Here is a 17,244-nt window from a genome sequence, read left to right on the forward strand (position 1 = left end):
TAAGCTTCATCCCTCCCTTTTACCCTAGTGCTTCTTACCTGGACAGGCTGATAAGAAAGCCTGGAGGCTCTTGCTTTGTGACCTGCTGTTTGCTGGGGAGCTTTTCCTATGCCCTGTGCTGGGTGCTCCTGTGTAGCATGGTTGACCCCACCAAGCCCGAGTTCTATATACAGAGGACACCGAGTTGGAAGTTTTGGTAATTCCTTATCTTTTCTGAGTAGGAGTATGGGAATTAGGCCTTTGTTAAAATGGTACTCAGTCGATGTGTTGGCTGGAACCTGCCTGTGTCTTTAAGTAAAAATGTAACTGAGGCTGGGATTGCCTGCTGTTAGGAGAGGAAAAGCCTGATTGCTGCTACTGCTAAGTCGCTTCAGTCGTGTCCGACTCTGTGCGACCCCATAGACGGCAGCCCACCAGGCTCCGCCGTCCGTGGGATTCTCCAGGCAGGAATACTGGAGTGGGTTGCCGTTTCCTTCTCCAGTGCATGAAAGGGAAAAGTGAAAGTGAAGTCGTTCAGTCGTCCGACTCTTAGCGACCCCATGGACTGTAGCCCACCAGGCTCCTCCGTCCATGGGATTTTCCAGGCAAGAGTACCGGAGTGGGGTGCCATTGCCTTCTCCAAAAGCCTGATTACACCCTGTGAATGAGGTGAGCCCTTCAGATGGTCACTGCTTCAAGAGCAGTTATTTCAGAGAAAAAACAATTGGAAAAGGTGGCCACTAGGTGGCAGGCTGAGTCCACGCCAAATAGCAGAGGGCTCAGTCAGTCAGTCACAGTCACTGTCGTGTGGGACTCTTTGTGACCTCATGGACTGTAGCCTGCCAGGCTCCTCTGTCCATGAGATTCTCCAGACAAGAATACTGGAGTGGGTTGCCATTTTCTCCCCCAGGGAGTCTTCCTGAGCCAGGAATCGTACCTGCATCTCCTGTGTCTTCTGCTTTGCAGGCGGATTCTTTACCTTTGAGCCACTGGGGAAGCCCTTCACCAGGACCTTTAGGTACCTCTGCTACTGCCCCTGCCTCTACTGCAACAAAGCTCCTGACCCTCTGAGTTGAGGGACAAAACACATACACAGCAAAGGGATTAGTTCAAACCAGTTTAAGCCTGGGGTGCTTAAACTATAAAATAACCAGTTATTGTGGAGGAGGTCTCTGATCCTGATGACACTAGTGTGCACCTCTCTGGAAGCAAACATTTATGAATGCCAGGGTAGAGAGGACACACTCTTTTCTAAGTATATCTTGGGACTTAACACATTATTGGGGCTTCCCTGGTACCTCAGCTGGTAAAGAATCTGCCTGCAACGTGGGAGACCTGGGTTCAGTCCCTGGGTTGGGAAGATCCCCTGGAGGAGGGCATGGGAACCCACTCTAGTATTCTTGCTTGAAGAATCCCCATGGACAGGGGAGCCCAGCAGGCTGTAGTCCACTGGGTCTCAAAGTGTCGGACACGACTGAGCAACTAAGCACAGCAGGACACGCAGCACAACACGTTATTGACCAGGGTATTCTCGCAGAAACTAACACCTGTGGCGTTAATACTTCTCTGGTCAATAATGTGTTAACATGTAATCTAGGGAAGAACAGGGGAGAAGGAACAAAAGGAAAAAGATGTTGAAAAAGGTCCACAATTTTCCAGTTGGAAATACAAAATGTACTAAAAGAATTTACAGGAGTTTCCCTGGTGGCACAGTGGTTAAGAATGTGCTCCCAATATGTGTGTGTGTATTGGGGAGGGGTGGGCTGGGTTCGACCCCTGGTCAGAGAAGTAGATCCTGCGTGTCACAACTAAGACCCTGCATAGCCAAACAGATTTTTCTTTTTCTTTTTTTAATAAGAATTTACACAGCTAAAAAGATAAAAAGGACAGTCCTTGCCTTTTGGACCTCTAGAATGTAGGGGATTTTTGTTTGTTTTTTTCCTTTGTTTGTTTGGTTTTATTATGTATTTTAGCTGCAGCCTGCAAGATCTTAGTTCCCCCACCAGGGATCAAACCCATACCCTTGCATTGGGATCGCAGTCTTAACCACTGGACCACCAGGCATGTCCCTACAACTTAGGTTTAGAATCATGGTCCTTATGCCTTAGTTAAATTAGTGGTATGGTCCAGTACAAGTTAAAAAGGGCCTTTGAGGATTGAAAATTGTTGTTAGAAACCTGTAATTTGGGGATTATATAAATTTGCAATTATTCCCAGTGCTTCTACTTTGAACAGCCTCATTTGACCTATTCTTAAGCCTAGAAAGAGTTACAGACACCTCACAGTGGAATGCCACCGTCTTGAGGCTGTTGTCCTACCAAGTAAATCCCTTATTCCCAGTCTCCAACGTTGTGGAAACGACTGACTCCATCCACTCAGCAGCTGCTGAACATTCTGCTTTCACAGATTTGGCTAAGTCTGTTCTGTTCAGTGTCTATTTCAGCAGCCCCTCATCTGCATTTGGCCTGCACCTCTGAAGGGACATGGGTAGCTTTACCTGGTTACCCTGCGGGAACCTCAGCACCATTGCCACTGCAGGTAGCCTCAGCAGGCAGGGTCTGTCCTGCATCCACTTTGTGCCATGAGCAGAGGGGTGTCATGGCATTAATGACATCTCTTCTGAGGAAGTTCGTTTGAGATTTAGGACATACGATATTGAAAAAGGGGGGTTTGTAAAAAGTGGATGGGCATTGCTCCAAACTTATGAGGCCTGGACATCCTTTAATGGATGCATTAAAAAAAATAATAAACAGAAGGCCGCCCCCTTCCTGATACCATGAAGAAATAGCAGTAGTCCCTCTCAGCACCCACAACATTGTCTAGATTGCCTCGATGTTTTGGAGGCAACAAATCCCTTGTTTACAAGTTTAGTGGAGCACATTTATGCTGTTACTTGCAAATTGGGCCACCTTGAATGGAAATCCCCTACTATAGAAGGCTCTAGATTGTTTAATTTGCCTTACAAAAGGCACACCACAGGGGCTTCAGTACCTACCTCATATACCTCCTGGTTACCCATGATGCCTTACATTGTAATTTCTGTCTCTCTCTCTTTTTTTAATTTTATGTATTTATTTTTGGCTGCACTGGGTCTTCATTGCTGCATAAGTGGTTGTGGCAAATGGGGGTTACTCTCTAGTTGCAGTGGTCACGCTTCTCATTGCAGTGCCTTCTCTTGTGGAGCACAGGCTCTAGGGTGCATGGGCTTCAGAAATTGTTGTGCAGGGGCTTAGTTACTCTGTGGCCTGTGGAATCTTCCCAGACCAGGGATCGGACCTGTGTCCCTTGCATTGGCAGGCAGGTTCTTAACCTACTGGACCACCTGAGGACTTCTCTCTCTCACGTTAGTAATGATCACAAGATATTTATCAGTTTCACTAATCATGTCAGAGAACCAGAAAACCAACTGCAGTGCACAGGCTTCTCATTGTGGTGGCTTCTCTTGTTGCCGAGCATGGGATCTAGGTGTACGGGCTTCAGTAGTTGTGGCTCACGGGCTTAGTTACTCCATAGTGTGTGGAGATTGCTGTATTGGAGGAGTAAACCTTTTCATAGTCTCTTGGGAGCATGTGATGCCATCAGCTGAGGAATTCCTGTGCTCAGGGATTTAGGTGCTGTGCTGCACTTTGGTGCTCAGTCGTGTCCAACTCTTTGTGACCTGGTGGACTGTAGCCTGCCAGGCTCCTCTGTCCATGGGATTTCCAGGCAGGAATACTGGAGTGGGTTGCCATTTCCTTCTCCAGGGGATTTTCCTGACCCAGGGATTGAATCCAAGACTCCTGTGTCTCCTGCATTGCAGGTGGATTCTTTACCACTGAGCCATAGGGAAGCCCAGGGATTGAGCTGTCATGCTCCTTTACTCCCTAGGGGAGCTTGGATGTAACTGTATGTACGAGGGCAGCCTCTAGAGTGGCTACTCAGGAAACAACTTCCTCCTGATTGGAAAATGATTTTTTGTTCTTTTGGAGGAAAGTACTGCTGACACCTTTATATAACGTATCATGGACAAATCCACCATCCGACCGTTATGGACTAGAAGAAGCTCCCTTGCAATCTTCAGCTTCTTAACTTTAAAAGAAAAAATTGGCTGCATCGGGTCTCAGATGTGGCATGCGAGACCCTCGTTGAGTCATGCAGGATGCTTCGCTGCTGTGCAGGGCCTCTCTTGTGGCATTTGGGCTCCAGAGCACACAGGCTGAGTAGTTACGGTGTGAGCCCAGTTGCTTTGCAGCCTGTGGGATTCTAGTTCCCTGACCAGGGATTGAACCCACATCCCTTGCATTGCAAGATGGACTGTCAATCACTGGACCACCAGGGGAGTCTCATTAATTTTTGAAAAAGTGTCAGCAGGGCCCAGGAGAGATTATTGTGGTTCTGTGGGAAAACACTTTTTTGGTATGTTATTATCTGTGTGTGTGTGTGTACCAAAAATTGGCTGGAAACAGTCTTGATGTGCACAAGCATAGGGAGATTATAATCTTAAGTTTTTATGCCTTCTTCCTCATGTCTGAGCTCTAAGTTACAAATAACTTTCTAACCTGTCAAATTGAACAGAGAGAAAAAGAAAGAACTGGGTTTGTGATCAATATTATACAAGGTAGAAGCTGTGTTTTTCTGCTAGAATATTTTCATTCTAAGTTAGCAGCATCTGATTACTTCTAAGGGCTTGAAATACTTTAGGACAAAATGGCCAGCTGGACCTTGTTAACAGTTGGATGCCACAGGCCTCCTGAACTCTCATATTTGGTGATGGGAATAGAACGCTATGTTTTTATTCATTTTACCCTCATGCAGACTTGAGCCTCTCTCATGGGATGTGTAAATGGTGGATAGTAAAGGAGAGAAAGCAGTTTTTCTCTCAAGAAGTGGGTGATCTTGAATTGATAATATTTGTTTCATTTGTATAGCATTTCTGCCATTTCTCAACATACTGTGGACCCTGCCACTAGAGAGCAATAGATTTGTAATGCGGGGCTTCCCTGGTGGCTCAGTGGTGAACAATCCGGCTGCCAAAGCAGGAGACACAAGTTTGATCTCTGATGCGGGAAGATCCCACATGCCTCGAAGCAGGTAAGCCCATGTACCACCACGCTGAGCCCATGTGCAGCAACTACTGAAGCCCATGGCCCTAGAACCTGTGCTCCACAATAAGAGCAGCCACCGCAGTGACAAGCCTGAGCACTGTAACTAGAGAGTAGCCTCCACTTGCCACAACTAGAGAAAAGCCCACATAGCAACGAAGACCTAGTGTAGGCAAAAATAAATAAAACAGATTTGTAATGTGATCACAGTAAAACTATGTGAGTAATTGTCACATGTTTATGATGCTGTTAAATTTATGAGGAAGTAAGCGTGGACAGAGTTTCTGATGAACAAGTCAAAAAATAAATAAATGGGAAATAACAGAGTCATAAGTAACCCTCCTATAAGTGGAGTATGGATGTACAGAGCTGTCAGTCTCACTCATCCTACTGTACATATATTTGGGATGTTTTAGGACTCAGTGGTCTTTGAGGATGTGATTGTGAACTTCACCCTGGAAGAGTGGGCTTTACTAGACTTTTCGCAGAAGAAACTACAGAGATGTGATGGGGGAAACCTTTAGGAACCTGGCCTCAGTAGGTAAGGACGACAACTGACCTCCACCTTGTCAAAGGACAAGTTTTTCTGCCCATCAGTATTTTTCTAAGAGGTGGAATGTGTAAAGGGAGGACATTGGTAAATAAATAAATTAGGTATTGTCACAGCTCATTATAGAACTAGAGTCTGATTTTTCTATAACTTCTAATACTTTGGAATCATTTTTATGTGTATTTTAGGAACAAAATGGAAAGATCATGACATTGAAGATCAGTACAGAAACCAGGGGAGAAAACTAAGGTGAGTGGCATTCACAGTAGAAAGCAGTATTTCACATGAGAATTATGTTTTTGTACCAGATTTTAAAAAGAAACAAGGTAACCCATGCTTCAAATGTATTGCTCCTCAAAATTTCCACCGAATTACTTTCTTATATATGATATAATGTTCTGCATTTGCAAAATAGTTCACTTGGAAACAGTGAACCGTTTATATAAATAAGCCGTATATATAATAAGCCGTATATATAAATATCACCGTTTTGGTGAGCAAGGATGAGCCCTCTTGTGGAGTATTCAGTATATTCAATTTTGAACAATTCACACATGATAGAAAAAAACCGTATGCTTTTGCTATAAATTGTGAAAGTGTAGCTGAAGAATTTTTAATAAATGTGAAATCATTAACAAAGAGATCATTAATACTTCCTTCTTGTTTTTTTGCAGAAGTCATAAGGCAGAGAGAATCTGTGAAGGTAAAGAGGATAGTCCCTGCAGAGAAAATGTCAACCTTATTCCAAATTGCAATCTGAACAAGAAAACTATTATCAGAGTAAGACCACGGGAACACAAAGTATGTGGAAAAGACCTCATGCATCATTCCTCCCATAACAGGTCCACCAGAAGTCACACTGGACACAAGCCATATGAGTATCACGAAAATGGAGAGAATAAATGCAATGTATGTGGGAAAGTCTTTAGCTACCTGCACTGTTTTGAAAAACATAAAAGAAATCACAGTGGAGAAAAAAAACTATAAATGTAAGAAATGTGGAAAAGCCTTCACATGGCTCAAAACTTTGCAAAGACACATGCTAACACATAGTGGGGGTGCCTCTTATAAGTGTAAAGGCTGTGGGAAAACTTATAGTTCTTCAGCTTCACTTCAGATACATGAAAGAACCCACACTGGGGAGAATCTTATAAATGTAAACATTGTGGAAAAGCCTATAGATATTATCAACCTTTCCATACACAAAAGAGGACTCACACAGGAGAAAAGTCCTATGAACATAGAAAATGTAGTAAAGCATTCAGTTGTCCTAGTTCACTCTGAATACATGAAAAGACTCATACCGAAAGAAACCTCATGACTGTAAACAATGTGGTAAAACCTTCAGATATTACCCCTCCTTCAAAACACAAAAGAGTTCACACTAGAGAGAAACTCTATGAATGTAAGTCATCTGGTAAAACTCAGTTCTAACATAGGTTTCCAAATACATAAAAGAAATCACAATGGAGAAAAACCGCACCAATGCGAAAAATGTGGTAAAGCCTTCAACTGTCCCAGTTCTTTTTGGAAACATCAAAGAATTCATACTGGGGAAAAACCTTATGAATGTAAGGAATGTGGAAAAGCCTTTAGAGCTCTTGCAAGCCTTCACATGCACATGATCACTCACACTGGAGTTGGACCTTATAAGTGTAAGCAGTGTGTGAAAGCATTGATTTCCCCCAGTTCATTTGAAATACACCAAAGGAGTCACACTGGAGAGAGACCATATGAATGTAAACAGTATGGCAAAACCTTCAGGTATTACCCCTCCTTTCAAAAACATGAAAGAACCCACACTGGAGAGAAACCCTATGAATATAGGGAGTGTGGAGGCGCTTTTATTTGTTCAACCTCACTTCGAATACATGAAAGAACACACTGGAGAGAAACTCTATGAATGTAACCAGTGTGGAAAAACCTGCAGAGATTATACTTCCTTAGAAACGAACAGAAGAATTCATATTGGAGAGACACCCTACAAATGTAAACAATGTGGAAAAGCCCTCAGACGTTGTCAAAGTTTTCGAAGACATGAGAGAAATCACACTGCAGAAAAACCCTACGAGTATAAAGAATGTCATAAAGCATCCATGTGTCCCAGTTATCTTCAAACACATGAAAGAACTCACACTAGAGAAAAACCCTATGAATGTAAACAATGCAGTAAAGGCTACAGAGGATACACTTCCTTACAAACCCATGAAAGGACTCACACAGGAGAGAAACCCTATGCATGTACGGAATGTGGAAAAACTTTCAGGTGGTATCAGAGTTTTCGAAGACATGAGAGACCTCACACTAGAGAGAAACCCTATGAATGTAAAGAATGCTGGAAAGCCTTCAGTCATCCCACTTCCTTCTGAAAGCATGAAAGGACTCACCTCAAGGGGTAAAACCTTTTGACTGTAAAGAGTGTGGGAAAGACTTCAGTTGGTCTTCATTGTTAAATGTTAAAACTCCCACCGGAAATAATTACAAATGTGAGTAACAAGAGAACTCATAGCTTGATGAAAATTAATCTGGGTATAATGTTCCAGAGCGCTGAAGAATTGATGCTTTTGAACTGTGGTGTTGGAGAAGACTCTTGAGAGTCCCTTGAACTGCAAGGAGATCCAACCAGTCCATCCTAAAGGAGATTAGTCCTGGGTGTTCCTTGGAAGGACTAATGCTGAAGCTGAAACTCCAATACTTTGGCCACCTGTTGCGAAGAGCTGACTCATTTGAAAAGACTCTTGATGCTGGGAAAGATTGAGGGCAGGAGGAGAAGGGGACAGCAGAGGATAAGATGGTTGGATGGCATCACTGACTCAATGGACATGGGTTTGGGTGGGCTCCGGGAGTTGGTGATGGACAGGAAGGCCTGGCGTGCTGCGGTTCATGAGGTCGCAAAGAGTCGGACATGACTGAGCAACTGAACTGAGCTGAATGTTCCAGAAAACTGTCAACCACCAAAGAATTGTTTTTAACAGGTTGTAAATATATTGAGTTTAACAAGCCTCTTTCTTAAACTACATCACCAGAGTGTGAGTTTCTACTAGTTAGTTTTATACAAGAGTATTGGGGTGATATACTTCTGCAAGTCATCTTTCAACAGTAGTTGTTCAGTTCCTCAGTCATGTCCAATTCTTTGTGACTGTAGCCCACTAGGCTCCTCTGTCTTTGGAATTTCCTAGGCAAGAATACTGGAGCATGTTGCTACTTCTTCCTTCAGGGGATCTTCCCGACCCAGTGATCGAATCCATGTCTGCTGTGACTCCTGCATTGGCAGGTGCATTCTTTACCACAGGGCCACCAGGGAAGCCAGTGAAGAGTAGTACATAAGATTAAAAGGCAGTGCTTTTCCTTTGACTCAGTTAATATTTTCTCTCTCCATTTGGAAGTCTATTGGATCCATGGGTGAATTGAAAGGTATATCTGATGCGTGTGTAGTCAGGTTTCATTTTTTATAATTTTATTCTGCATTAAGAAGCAATTGGAAAATGTGGTCATTTGTTGGGATTTTCCTACAGGCTATCTGGATTCTGTAAAATTCCTGGATGTCTTTATCGTCTGTTTTCTGTGTTTTATCTTTAACAACAAAGCTCCTTTTTTGGGAGTTTCATGTGAATAATTGTTTTTATATTTGGACCTTTGCCTGTTGTCCTTTGTCTGACTGGTATTTGGTGAATGGATTTTGAGAAGAGACACCTGTGGTGGGACAGATATCTGATTCTCTGTGTAATGTTAGAAACAAAATTTTCTAGCATCCATCCCATTTATGGTTCCAGGTTAGAATTCACTGATAGCCTTACTTGCATGGGATTTGGAAAGCAGGAGCAAACAAGGCATTAGTCAGAGGTCGGAGGCACCATACATGAAGAGAGAAGCCCATATATGGGCTTCCCTTGTGGCTCAGCTGGTAAAGAATCCTCCTGCAATGCGGGAGACCTGGGTTCAATCCCTGGGTTGGGAAGAGCCCCTGGAGAAGGGAACAGCTACCCACTCCAGTATTCTGGCCTGGAGAATTCCGTGGACTGTATAGTCCATGGGGTCGCAAAGAGTTGCATACAACTGAGGGACTTTCACTTAAGGATACCATCTTTCAGCCCATCATTTTGGATTCTTTGACCTTCCAATCAAGAGTACCTCAAAACCACCACCAGTGTTTGGTTTCCATTTTTGTAGAGCTGTAGGTTTCCACTGATGTCTTCCCAAGATCCACATCAAAGATCCATCGGAGTTGGGATTTTTCTGTCAGGCCTCTTGTGTCCACCAAGAAGCTACTTTGGATTTTACTGTTTGAGAGTATTGTCTGATTCCCCTCTTCTCTAGATTATATCCATTTAAAGTCTAAAGTGCTTAACAAACACCTTATACTGTTAATGGTGCTAGTGAGTGTGTTTTCCTGATTCACCATGACATCTACTGGAGAAGCCAATGGCATCCCTCTCCAGTACTCTTGCCTGGAAAATCCCATGGATGGAGGATCCTGGTAGGCTGCAGTCCATGGGGTAGCTAAGAGTCGGACACGACTGAGTGACTTTACTTTCACTTTTTACTTTCATGCATTGGAGAAGGAACTGGCAACCCACTCTGGTGTTCTTGCCTGGAGAATCCCAGGAACAGCGGAGCCTGTTGGGCTGCCATCTATGGAGTCGCACAGAGTCGGACACGACTGACGAAACTCAGCAGCAGCAGCAGCAGCATGACATCTACAGTGGTGCAGTAAAAAAACAAGGGAGTTTGTTTCTCTACTGCATTGTACACTGGCTGCCTTCTCCTGATCTTTCCGTGTGAAAATAAACTCCTTCCTTGTGTTGGTATGTCCTGTTCTTGTAGTTGACTGTAATCTCTTGATATGTTCTAAATTATGTTTCCATGTAAGAAGTATGCGAGTTTTTTTGCCACAGGAATGCTTTGGTAGTTGTTTCATGGAAACATTTTATTAACTATTCTCTAAACTGTCACGTGCTAACAAACACTGTGTTTTTAATTTCTTGAAAGGATATATGAAAATGACCCATTATAATTATCAATTTTCAGGTAAACTTTGTAATTTTCTTCCTTTGTTCATTATATTTTATGAGTCAAGATTATGTACATATGAATCCAGGTGTTTTTTCTGCCAGGAAATTTTTCTTTTTTTTTTTTAATTTTAATTTTGATCATGTAGCTAATTTCTTAATTGTTCTTAATACCCAGAAGTTAAATCATGTGGGGTTTTTTGTTTGTTTGTTTTTTGGCTGTGTTGTACAGCATGCAGGATCTTAGTTCCTGGACCAGAGATTGAACCTGGGCCTTCTGCACTAGGAGCATGGAGTCCTAGTCACTGGACCACCAGGCAAGTTGCGTGTTGGGGAGTCTCTGCTTTAACAATTCAGTTAGAGTCAGTACAGAAAAAAATGAAAAAAGAGTCTGTCTTTATTTTTTCTCTTAGATCTTCCCCTGAGTTTTATTCATCTTTAAATCTAAAGTAGACTCTCTCTCTCTAGAGTTTGCTGCCACTCTGGGATTCAGTCTTCCCAGATACCAAGTCCCAGGGCTGACTGCAGAATCGTGGCTGACTCACTCATTCCTCTTAGTCTATTTCCCACCTTGGAGGACCTGTGATGAAGGAGAGGAGTCAGTGAACATCCTGGTGAATCTGAACATCAGAGAATAAAGTAGTTCACAAGGAACTTGAGACTGCCAGGGCTTCGGGGAAGGGGGTGCAGAACATGAAGTAATAGAGATGGGGTGATGGCTGCCCAGAAGTCAAGGAGAGATGTGTTCAGGGGGTGACTAGGAAGGTAAACCTCACTTAAGTGGGATGTTGATTTTGTTCGTTAGCCACGTCTGTGCCTATTTCACCAATCCTGGTGTCCCTGAGGGTGTGAAACCATCAGACAGAAGTTGCACTTGTCTTCAAGACATAACGAAGGGGAGACCTTTTCTCTCAGTCCACTGTGAACCAGGTAGGGGCCAAGCCAAGAAAAGCTTGGAGGTTGTGTCCGACCAACGTGGTTTATTTCTGTTCCAGCCAACCTCCTTTGGAAACTGTCTGGGAAAAGGGGCCTTGAGCAGGTGTCACTGCAACTCCCTCAGGTCCAGGTGTGGCAAGTAATACCATGCTATTGGGCTGTTGTTGCTGAACCTCATAGTCTGCCTCCTTCTTCCGCTGGTGGACAGTGACCTGCGAGAGTGAACAGAGGGCTCAGAATGGACCAGTCATCTACCCAAGTATGGTAGGCTACAGGTGAAGGATATGGCCACAGCCACAGAGACCTGCTGTTCCTGTGTGTCTCTCTTCCCATTTTCTCTCAGCCTCTCCTTTTCCCCTCTTTCACCTCTTTTTCTTCTTTCTTCCCTTTAACTCTCCATTTTTTTCCTACCATTTTCTCTCTGATAGCCCCTTCATTTTTTTATCTTTTAAAAAAATTTTGGTTTTTTGTTTCTTTTTTCTGATATCCCCTTCATACCTTGTCTTCTTCCCCTAACCCCAGCTTAACTGATATACAGTAAACTGCATATATTTATTTTTTAAAAATGTTTAAAGTTTATTAGATTTAGACATCTTTCAAAGAATGAGTATGTAGTGTGTTTTTTTTTTTTTTTTTTTTTGGCCATTTACTTGAAATGTGATCAGTAGTGTGCATGGTGGGTTCATTAGCTTTCAGCATCTGCTTGTAAACTTGGAATCAAATAACAGAAGGAATGTATATTCCAAGTTATATATATACGTTTTAAATTATTGGATCATGGTGGTCTAGCTGCTAAGTCGTGTCTGACTCTTGCGACCCCATGGACTATAGCCTGCCAGGCTCCTCTGTCCGTGGTATTCTCCAGGCAAGAATACTGGAGTGGGTTAATATTAATAGTCTTTAAAAATTTCCTTTACCTTTTTTCGTACTCTGATCATTTAGTAATATGTGACAGTACTTTAAAAAAATTATTTATTTATGGCTGTGCTTGGTCTTTGTTGCTGTGCATGGGATTTCTCTAATTGCGGTAAGTGGGAGTTAGGGCTACTCTCTAATTGCAGTGCATGGGTTTCTCATTGCGGTGGCTTCTCGTTGCAGCTCTTGAGCTCTAGAGCACAGACTGAGGAGTTGTGGTACGTTGGCTTAGTTGCTCTGCAGCATGTGGGATCTTCCCCAACCAGGGGTTGGACCCATGTCCCCTGCATTGGCAGGTGGATTCTTAACCACTGGACCACCAGGAAAGTCCAGCAGCATTACTTTTTTAATCAACTTACTTTACTAAAGAAAATGTAAATGCTAAATATTTTAGCTTTTGAATAAAATCATGTAAGCTTTTACATTATTATGAAACATTGTATTATTCAATATTTTCTATTATTGTAAAGATTATATAGACTTCAGCTTCTAGTAATACATCACTGAGTAATTTGGACTAAATTTCTTATAAAGATAGCTAGAAAACTTAGACAGAATGTAAAAATGCCTATTTGAAACCTTTGGAGAAGAAATAATGTTACTAGACTGGGATATATAAGATGATGGAGGCCCTGAGAAGGATCCTATTCTTAGGTAAACTGCATACATTTAAAGTGAATGATTTGATAAGTTTGGATTATAAACTTATTGAACCATCCCTGTAATCAAAATAAAGAATGCTCATTATTCTCCCAGTTTCCCTCATGTTCTTTTGTAATTCTTCCTCCCCTGCTGTTTACACATTCTTATTCCCAGACAACCACTGATCTGATTTCTATCCTCAGAGATTAATTAGTATTTTCCAGAGTTTGTTTTTACATGGAATCCTACAATAAGTATCCTTTTTCATCTAACTTCTTTCATTCAGCATATTCAAATTCAAATTATTTTCAGATTTATCATTGTATATGTTAATAATCCAGTATTATTGCTAAATAGTATTGAATTGTGTGAATATACCACACTTTGTTTACCCATTCACCTGTTGATGGACTTCTGGGTTTGTTTTTTAGCTTTTGGCTAGTGCAAATATTATTGTGAACATTTGTATACAAGTCTTTTTATAGATATGTGTTTTAATTTCTCTTAGACAAATTCCTAGGAGGGAATGGTTGCACAGATATATGTAACTTTGAAAAATTTTTTTAAATTGAAGTATAGTTGATTTACAATGTTGTATTTGTTTCTGCTGTACAGTAAAGTGACTTAGTTATACACATATATATACTTGAAAAATATTCTTTTCTATATTATGGTTTATCCCAGGATACTGGATATAGTTCCCTGTGTTAAACAGTAGGAGTTTGTTGTTTATCCATTCTATATGTAATGCTGTGTGACTACTAACCCCAATGGACATTTACTTATTTTTATTATAGTTGCTCTACAGTGTTATGTAAGTTTCAGGCATGCAGCAAAGTGAATCAACTACATGTATACATATATCCACTCTTTTTTAGATTTCCTTCCCATTTAGTGGAGAAGGGAATGGCAACCCACTCCAGTATTCTTGCCTGGAGAATTCCATGGAGAGAGGAGCTTGCCGGGGCTACAGTCCATGGGGTCACAAAGAATCAGACACGACTGAGTGACTAACACTTTCACTTTCCCATTTAGGTCACTACAGATCACCCAATGTAACTTTAAAGATGCGTCCAAGCTATTTTTCGCCAGCACTATAGGAGAGTTCCAGTTGCTTCATATCTTCACCGACACTTGTTATCGTCATTTTGATTTTAACCCTTCTCATGCATAGTGGTATCTCATTAGGACTTTCATTTACATTTCCCCAATGACAAATGTTGCTAAGAAAAGGAAAAGGCAAACCCCTCACAGACTAGGAGAAAATATCTGCAAAACACATCCCCAGCAGAGAACATGTCCTTATAATATATAAAAAGCTCTTACAACCTGATAGTAAGACGACAACACCTTACCAGGAAAAAGCTTACCAGGAAAAAGCTGATCAGGCCCATGAGCACCAGGAGTCCTGCCAGGCAGATGAGAATGATGGCCCAGAAGGGGAGGTCTGGGGAGACAAGTCTTGGTGTGAGACACCATCTATCATTCCTCCAGAGCTCCTGTTTCCCCCCGCACTGACCCCAACTGTGCCTCAGAAATCCCAGTCTTGGGTTGACCAACTTTCGTCATCATCCAATACCCTTGGTATGTGGTTCTTTTCAATGAGGCAGAGAAGCAGAATATTCTCTGTCCACCCTGGGCTACAGCGTCTTTGAGGCTTACCAGAATTCTCAGTCACGACATCGTTTCTGTTGGGAGAATACCCTGAAAGTGAATGAAATGGAGAACACGTGTCAGTGTGTTTTACTTTTTTAAATAAAACTTTTCAAATACACAGACAAATAGAATCACGTCATAAACATCCATCATCTAGAAGTGACAATATTTCTTTCACTCAGTTAAAACAATATTATTTGTTGTTTAGTCACTAAGTCCTGTCCGACTCTTTGCGACCTCATGGACTGTAGCCCGCCAGGCTCCTATGGACAGAGAAGCCTGGTGGGCTATAGTCCATGGGATTTTCTAGGCAAGAATACTGGAGTGGTTTGCCATTTCCTTCTCCAGGGGATCTTCCTCACCCAGGAATTGAACCTGAGTCTCTTCCATTGGCAGACAGATTCTTTACCACTAAGCTACCAAGGAAGCTCCAAACAATATCATACCTAGTGTACAACTATTTGGCTTCCCAGGTGACGTTAGTGGTAAAGAACCCACCTGCCAATGCGGAAGATGGAAGAGATGGGGTTCAATTCCTGGGTCAGAAAGATCCCCTGGAGAGGGGTATGACAACCCACTCCAGTATTCTTGCCTGGAGAATCCCATTGACAGAGGAGCCTGGTGGGCTATAATCCATAGAGTCACAGAGTCGGACATGACTGAAATGACTTCATATGCACGCACGTATGTATAACTTATTAACACTTGCCACATTTGTTTCATCCCATAATTCCATTGAAATAGTAAAGTCATGTAGACATAATAATGTTTCACCCCATTTTAGTTTGCATCACTGGAAAATGAGTATACTTTACTACATAATAATAACAAAGCCACAATCACACTACAAGAGTGTGATATTTCTAATCATACCTCTGGGAATGGATGGATGACTGGTGATGGACTGAACCATCTTATGCTAGTGGAGGGGAGAATGGGTCATAGGAGTTGATAAGACCATGGGATCTCTCTAAATTTATAAATTCCTACTCAAAAGCCCTCTGCCTATGAACACATTCATTTCCTTTTCCCTTTACTGAGTTTTTTTTTAATACTTATTTTCCAGGATTCACCTAGACTGTAATTTCCTCCGGGAAGTCTGATTACCACTCCTAAGTGTGGGTTGGTTCACATCAAATAATTCATTGTTTTCAACTGCCTATTCTTGTTATTTCCAACTGCAACATAAACTATATGAGAACTGATAAGCACTGATTGGGGGAGGGTTGTAGGCCCCCCTTGCTTGTACAATCTCTCCCTAGCCAAAATCTTTTTTCTTTTTATTTATTTCTGATTTTAATTGGAGTATTCTTTTTTTTATTGAAGTAAAATTGCTTTGCAATGTTGTATTAGTTTCTGCCTTACAATGAAATGAATCGACCATAAATATATGTATATAGCCCCTTCCCTCTTGGATCTTCCTTTCCATCTCTCCTCCCCAGGCAAATTCTTAAGATATGCTGTCTGATATAAGCAGTGACAAGTGCCTTTTTAAATTAAAATTAATTTTAATTAAGTAAAGTTAAAAAAAATCTGGTACTCTATACTATTAAAATTCAGTAACCTATAAAAGCCAGTCATAATAAGTGAAAGTGAAAGTCGCTCAGTCGTGTCTGACTCTTTGTGACTCCATGGCCTATATAGTCCATGGAATTCTCCAGGCCAGAACACTGGAGTGGGTAGCCTTTCCCTTCTCCAAGGGATCTTTCCAACCCAGGTCTCCTGCATTGCAGGCGGATTCTTTACCAGCTGAGCCACCAGGGAAGTTCAAGAATACTGGAGTGGGTAGTCTACCTTACCCCTTCTCCAGCAGATCTTCCCGACCGGGGAATCAAACCAGGGTCTTCTGCGTTGCAGGCAGATTCTTTACCAACTGAGCTATCAGGGAAGTCCTCGGTCACAATAACCATACTTCAAATATACTCAGGAGTCTCATGTGATGTATGCTCTGGGCAGCACAGATATAGGACATTTCTATCATTAAGAAACTTCTACTGCATTATGCTGTCCAGGAGAGATGGCAAGTGTCTCCTGTGTCCCACTGGGAATCGTTTCTTCTCCCTCAGTGATGGGTAAAGTCTGGGAGACTGTGCCACCTCTGCCAGCCTGGGAAAGTTCAATGCTGACTCATCCTCAGGTCTCCAGACTCCCAGGAAAGCCCCCATGTGAGGAAGTTGGAAGCCCTCACTCCTGCCCCAATGATCAGGGGGTCTTACCATCCACAAGGAGACTGTTCCTGTCCAGGGTGAAATTCTGCAGCTGAGTACCATTCTTGGTCAGACGCAGGAATTCCTTATAGATGACAAATCGGTATGAACTCCGAGCCAATGGTGCAAAGTTACACTGAGCGTCTACCCCAGTGTGGTTGCTTGGAGGGACAGACCTGGAAGGACATCAGGGATGAACAAGGTACCTGGAGTTCTATCCCAATTCTAGGTTCTCTGCTGGTCCTGACCAGAACTTTCTGCAATGATGC

The 17,244-nt window shown here is 42.3% G+C and overlaps 1 protein-coding gene and 1 pseudogene across 3 annotated transcripts in view; one reads left to right on the top strand and one right to left on the bottom strand.

Moving 5' to 3' along the window:
• Positions 1-849: 849 nt before the first annotated feature.
• LOC145511360 (uncharacterized) lies at positions 850-10,418 on the top strand (annotated as a pseudogene). Its single transcript, XR_014057824.1, has 5 exons — positions 850-997; positions 4,887-5,049; positions 5,799-5,859; positions 6,285-6,668; positions 7,083-10,418. The product of XR_014057824.1 is annotated as an uncharacterized LOC145511360 (transcript).
• Positions 10,419-10,998: 580 nt separating this feature from the next.
• The window catches only part of MUC16 (mucin 16, cell surface associated), a 63,051-nt gene continuing 56,805 nt past the window's right edge, over positions 10,999-17,244 (bottom strand). For both annotated transcript variants that reach the window (XM_081504406.1, XM_081504407.1), the window contains 5 exons: positions 16,985-17,151; positions 14,775-14,816; positions 14,483-14,559; positions 11,396-11,767; positions 10,999-11,199 (listed from right to left, as the gene is read on the bottom strand). In XM_081504406.1, coding sequence (XP_081360532.1) covers positions 11,600-11,767; positions 14,483-14,559; positions 14,775-14,816; positions 16,985-17,151 — 454 coding nt within the window. In that variant the 3' untranslated portion in view covers positions 10,999-11,199; positions 11,396-11,599. The remainder of the gene's footprint in view (positions 11,200-11,395; positions 11,768-14,482; positions 14,560-14,774; positions 14,817-16,984; positions 17,152-17,244) is intronic.

Source organism: Giraffa tippelskirchi, chromosome 6, assembly GCF_054371585.1.
Source record: "Giraffa tippelskirchi isolate mGirTip1 chromosome 6, T2T-mGirTip1v1.2.pri, whole genome shotgun sequence".
NCBI classification, from domain to species: domain Eukaryota; kingdom Metazoa; phylum Chordata; class Mammalia; order Artiodactyla; family Giraffidae; genus Giraffa; species Giraffa tippelskirchi.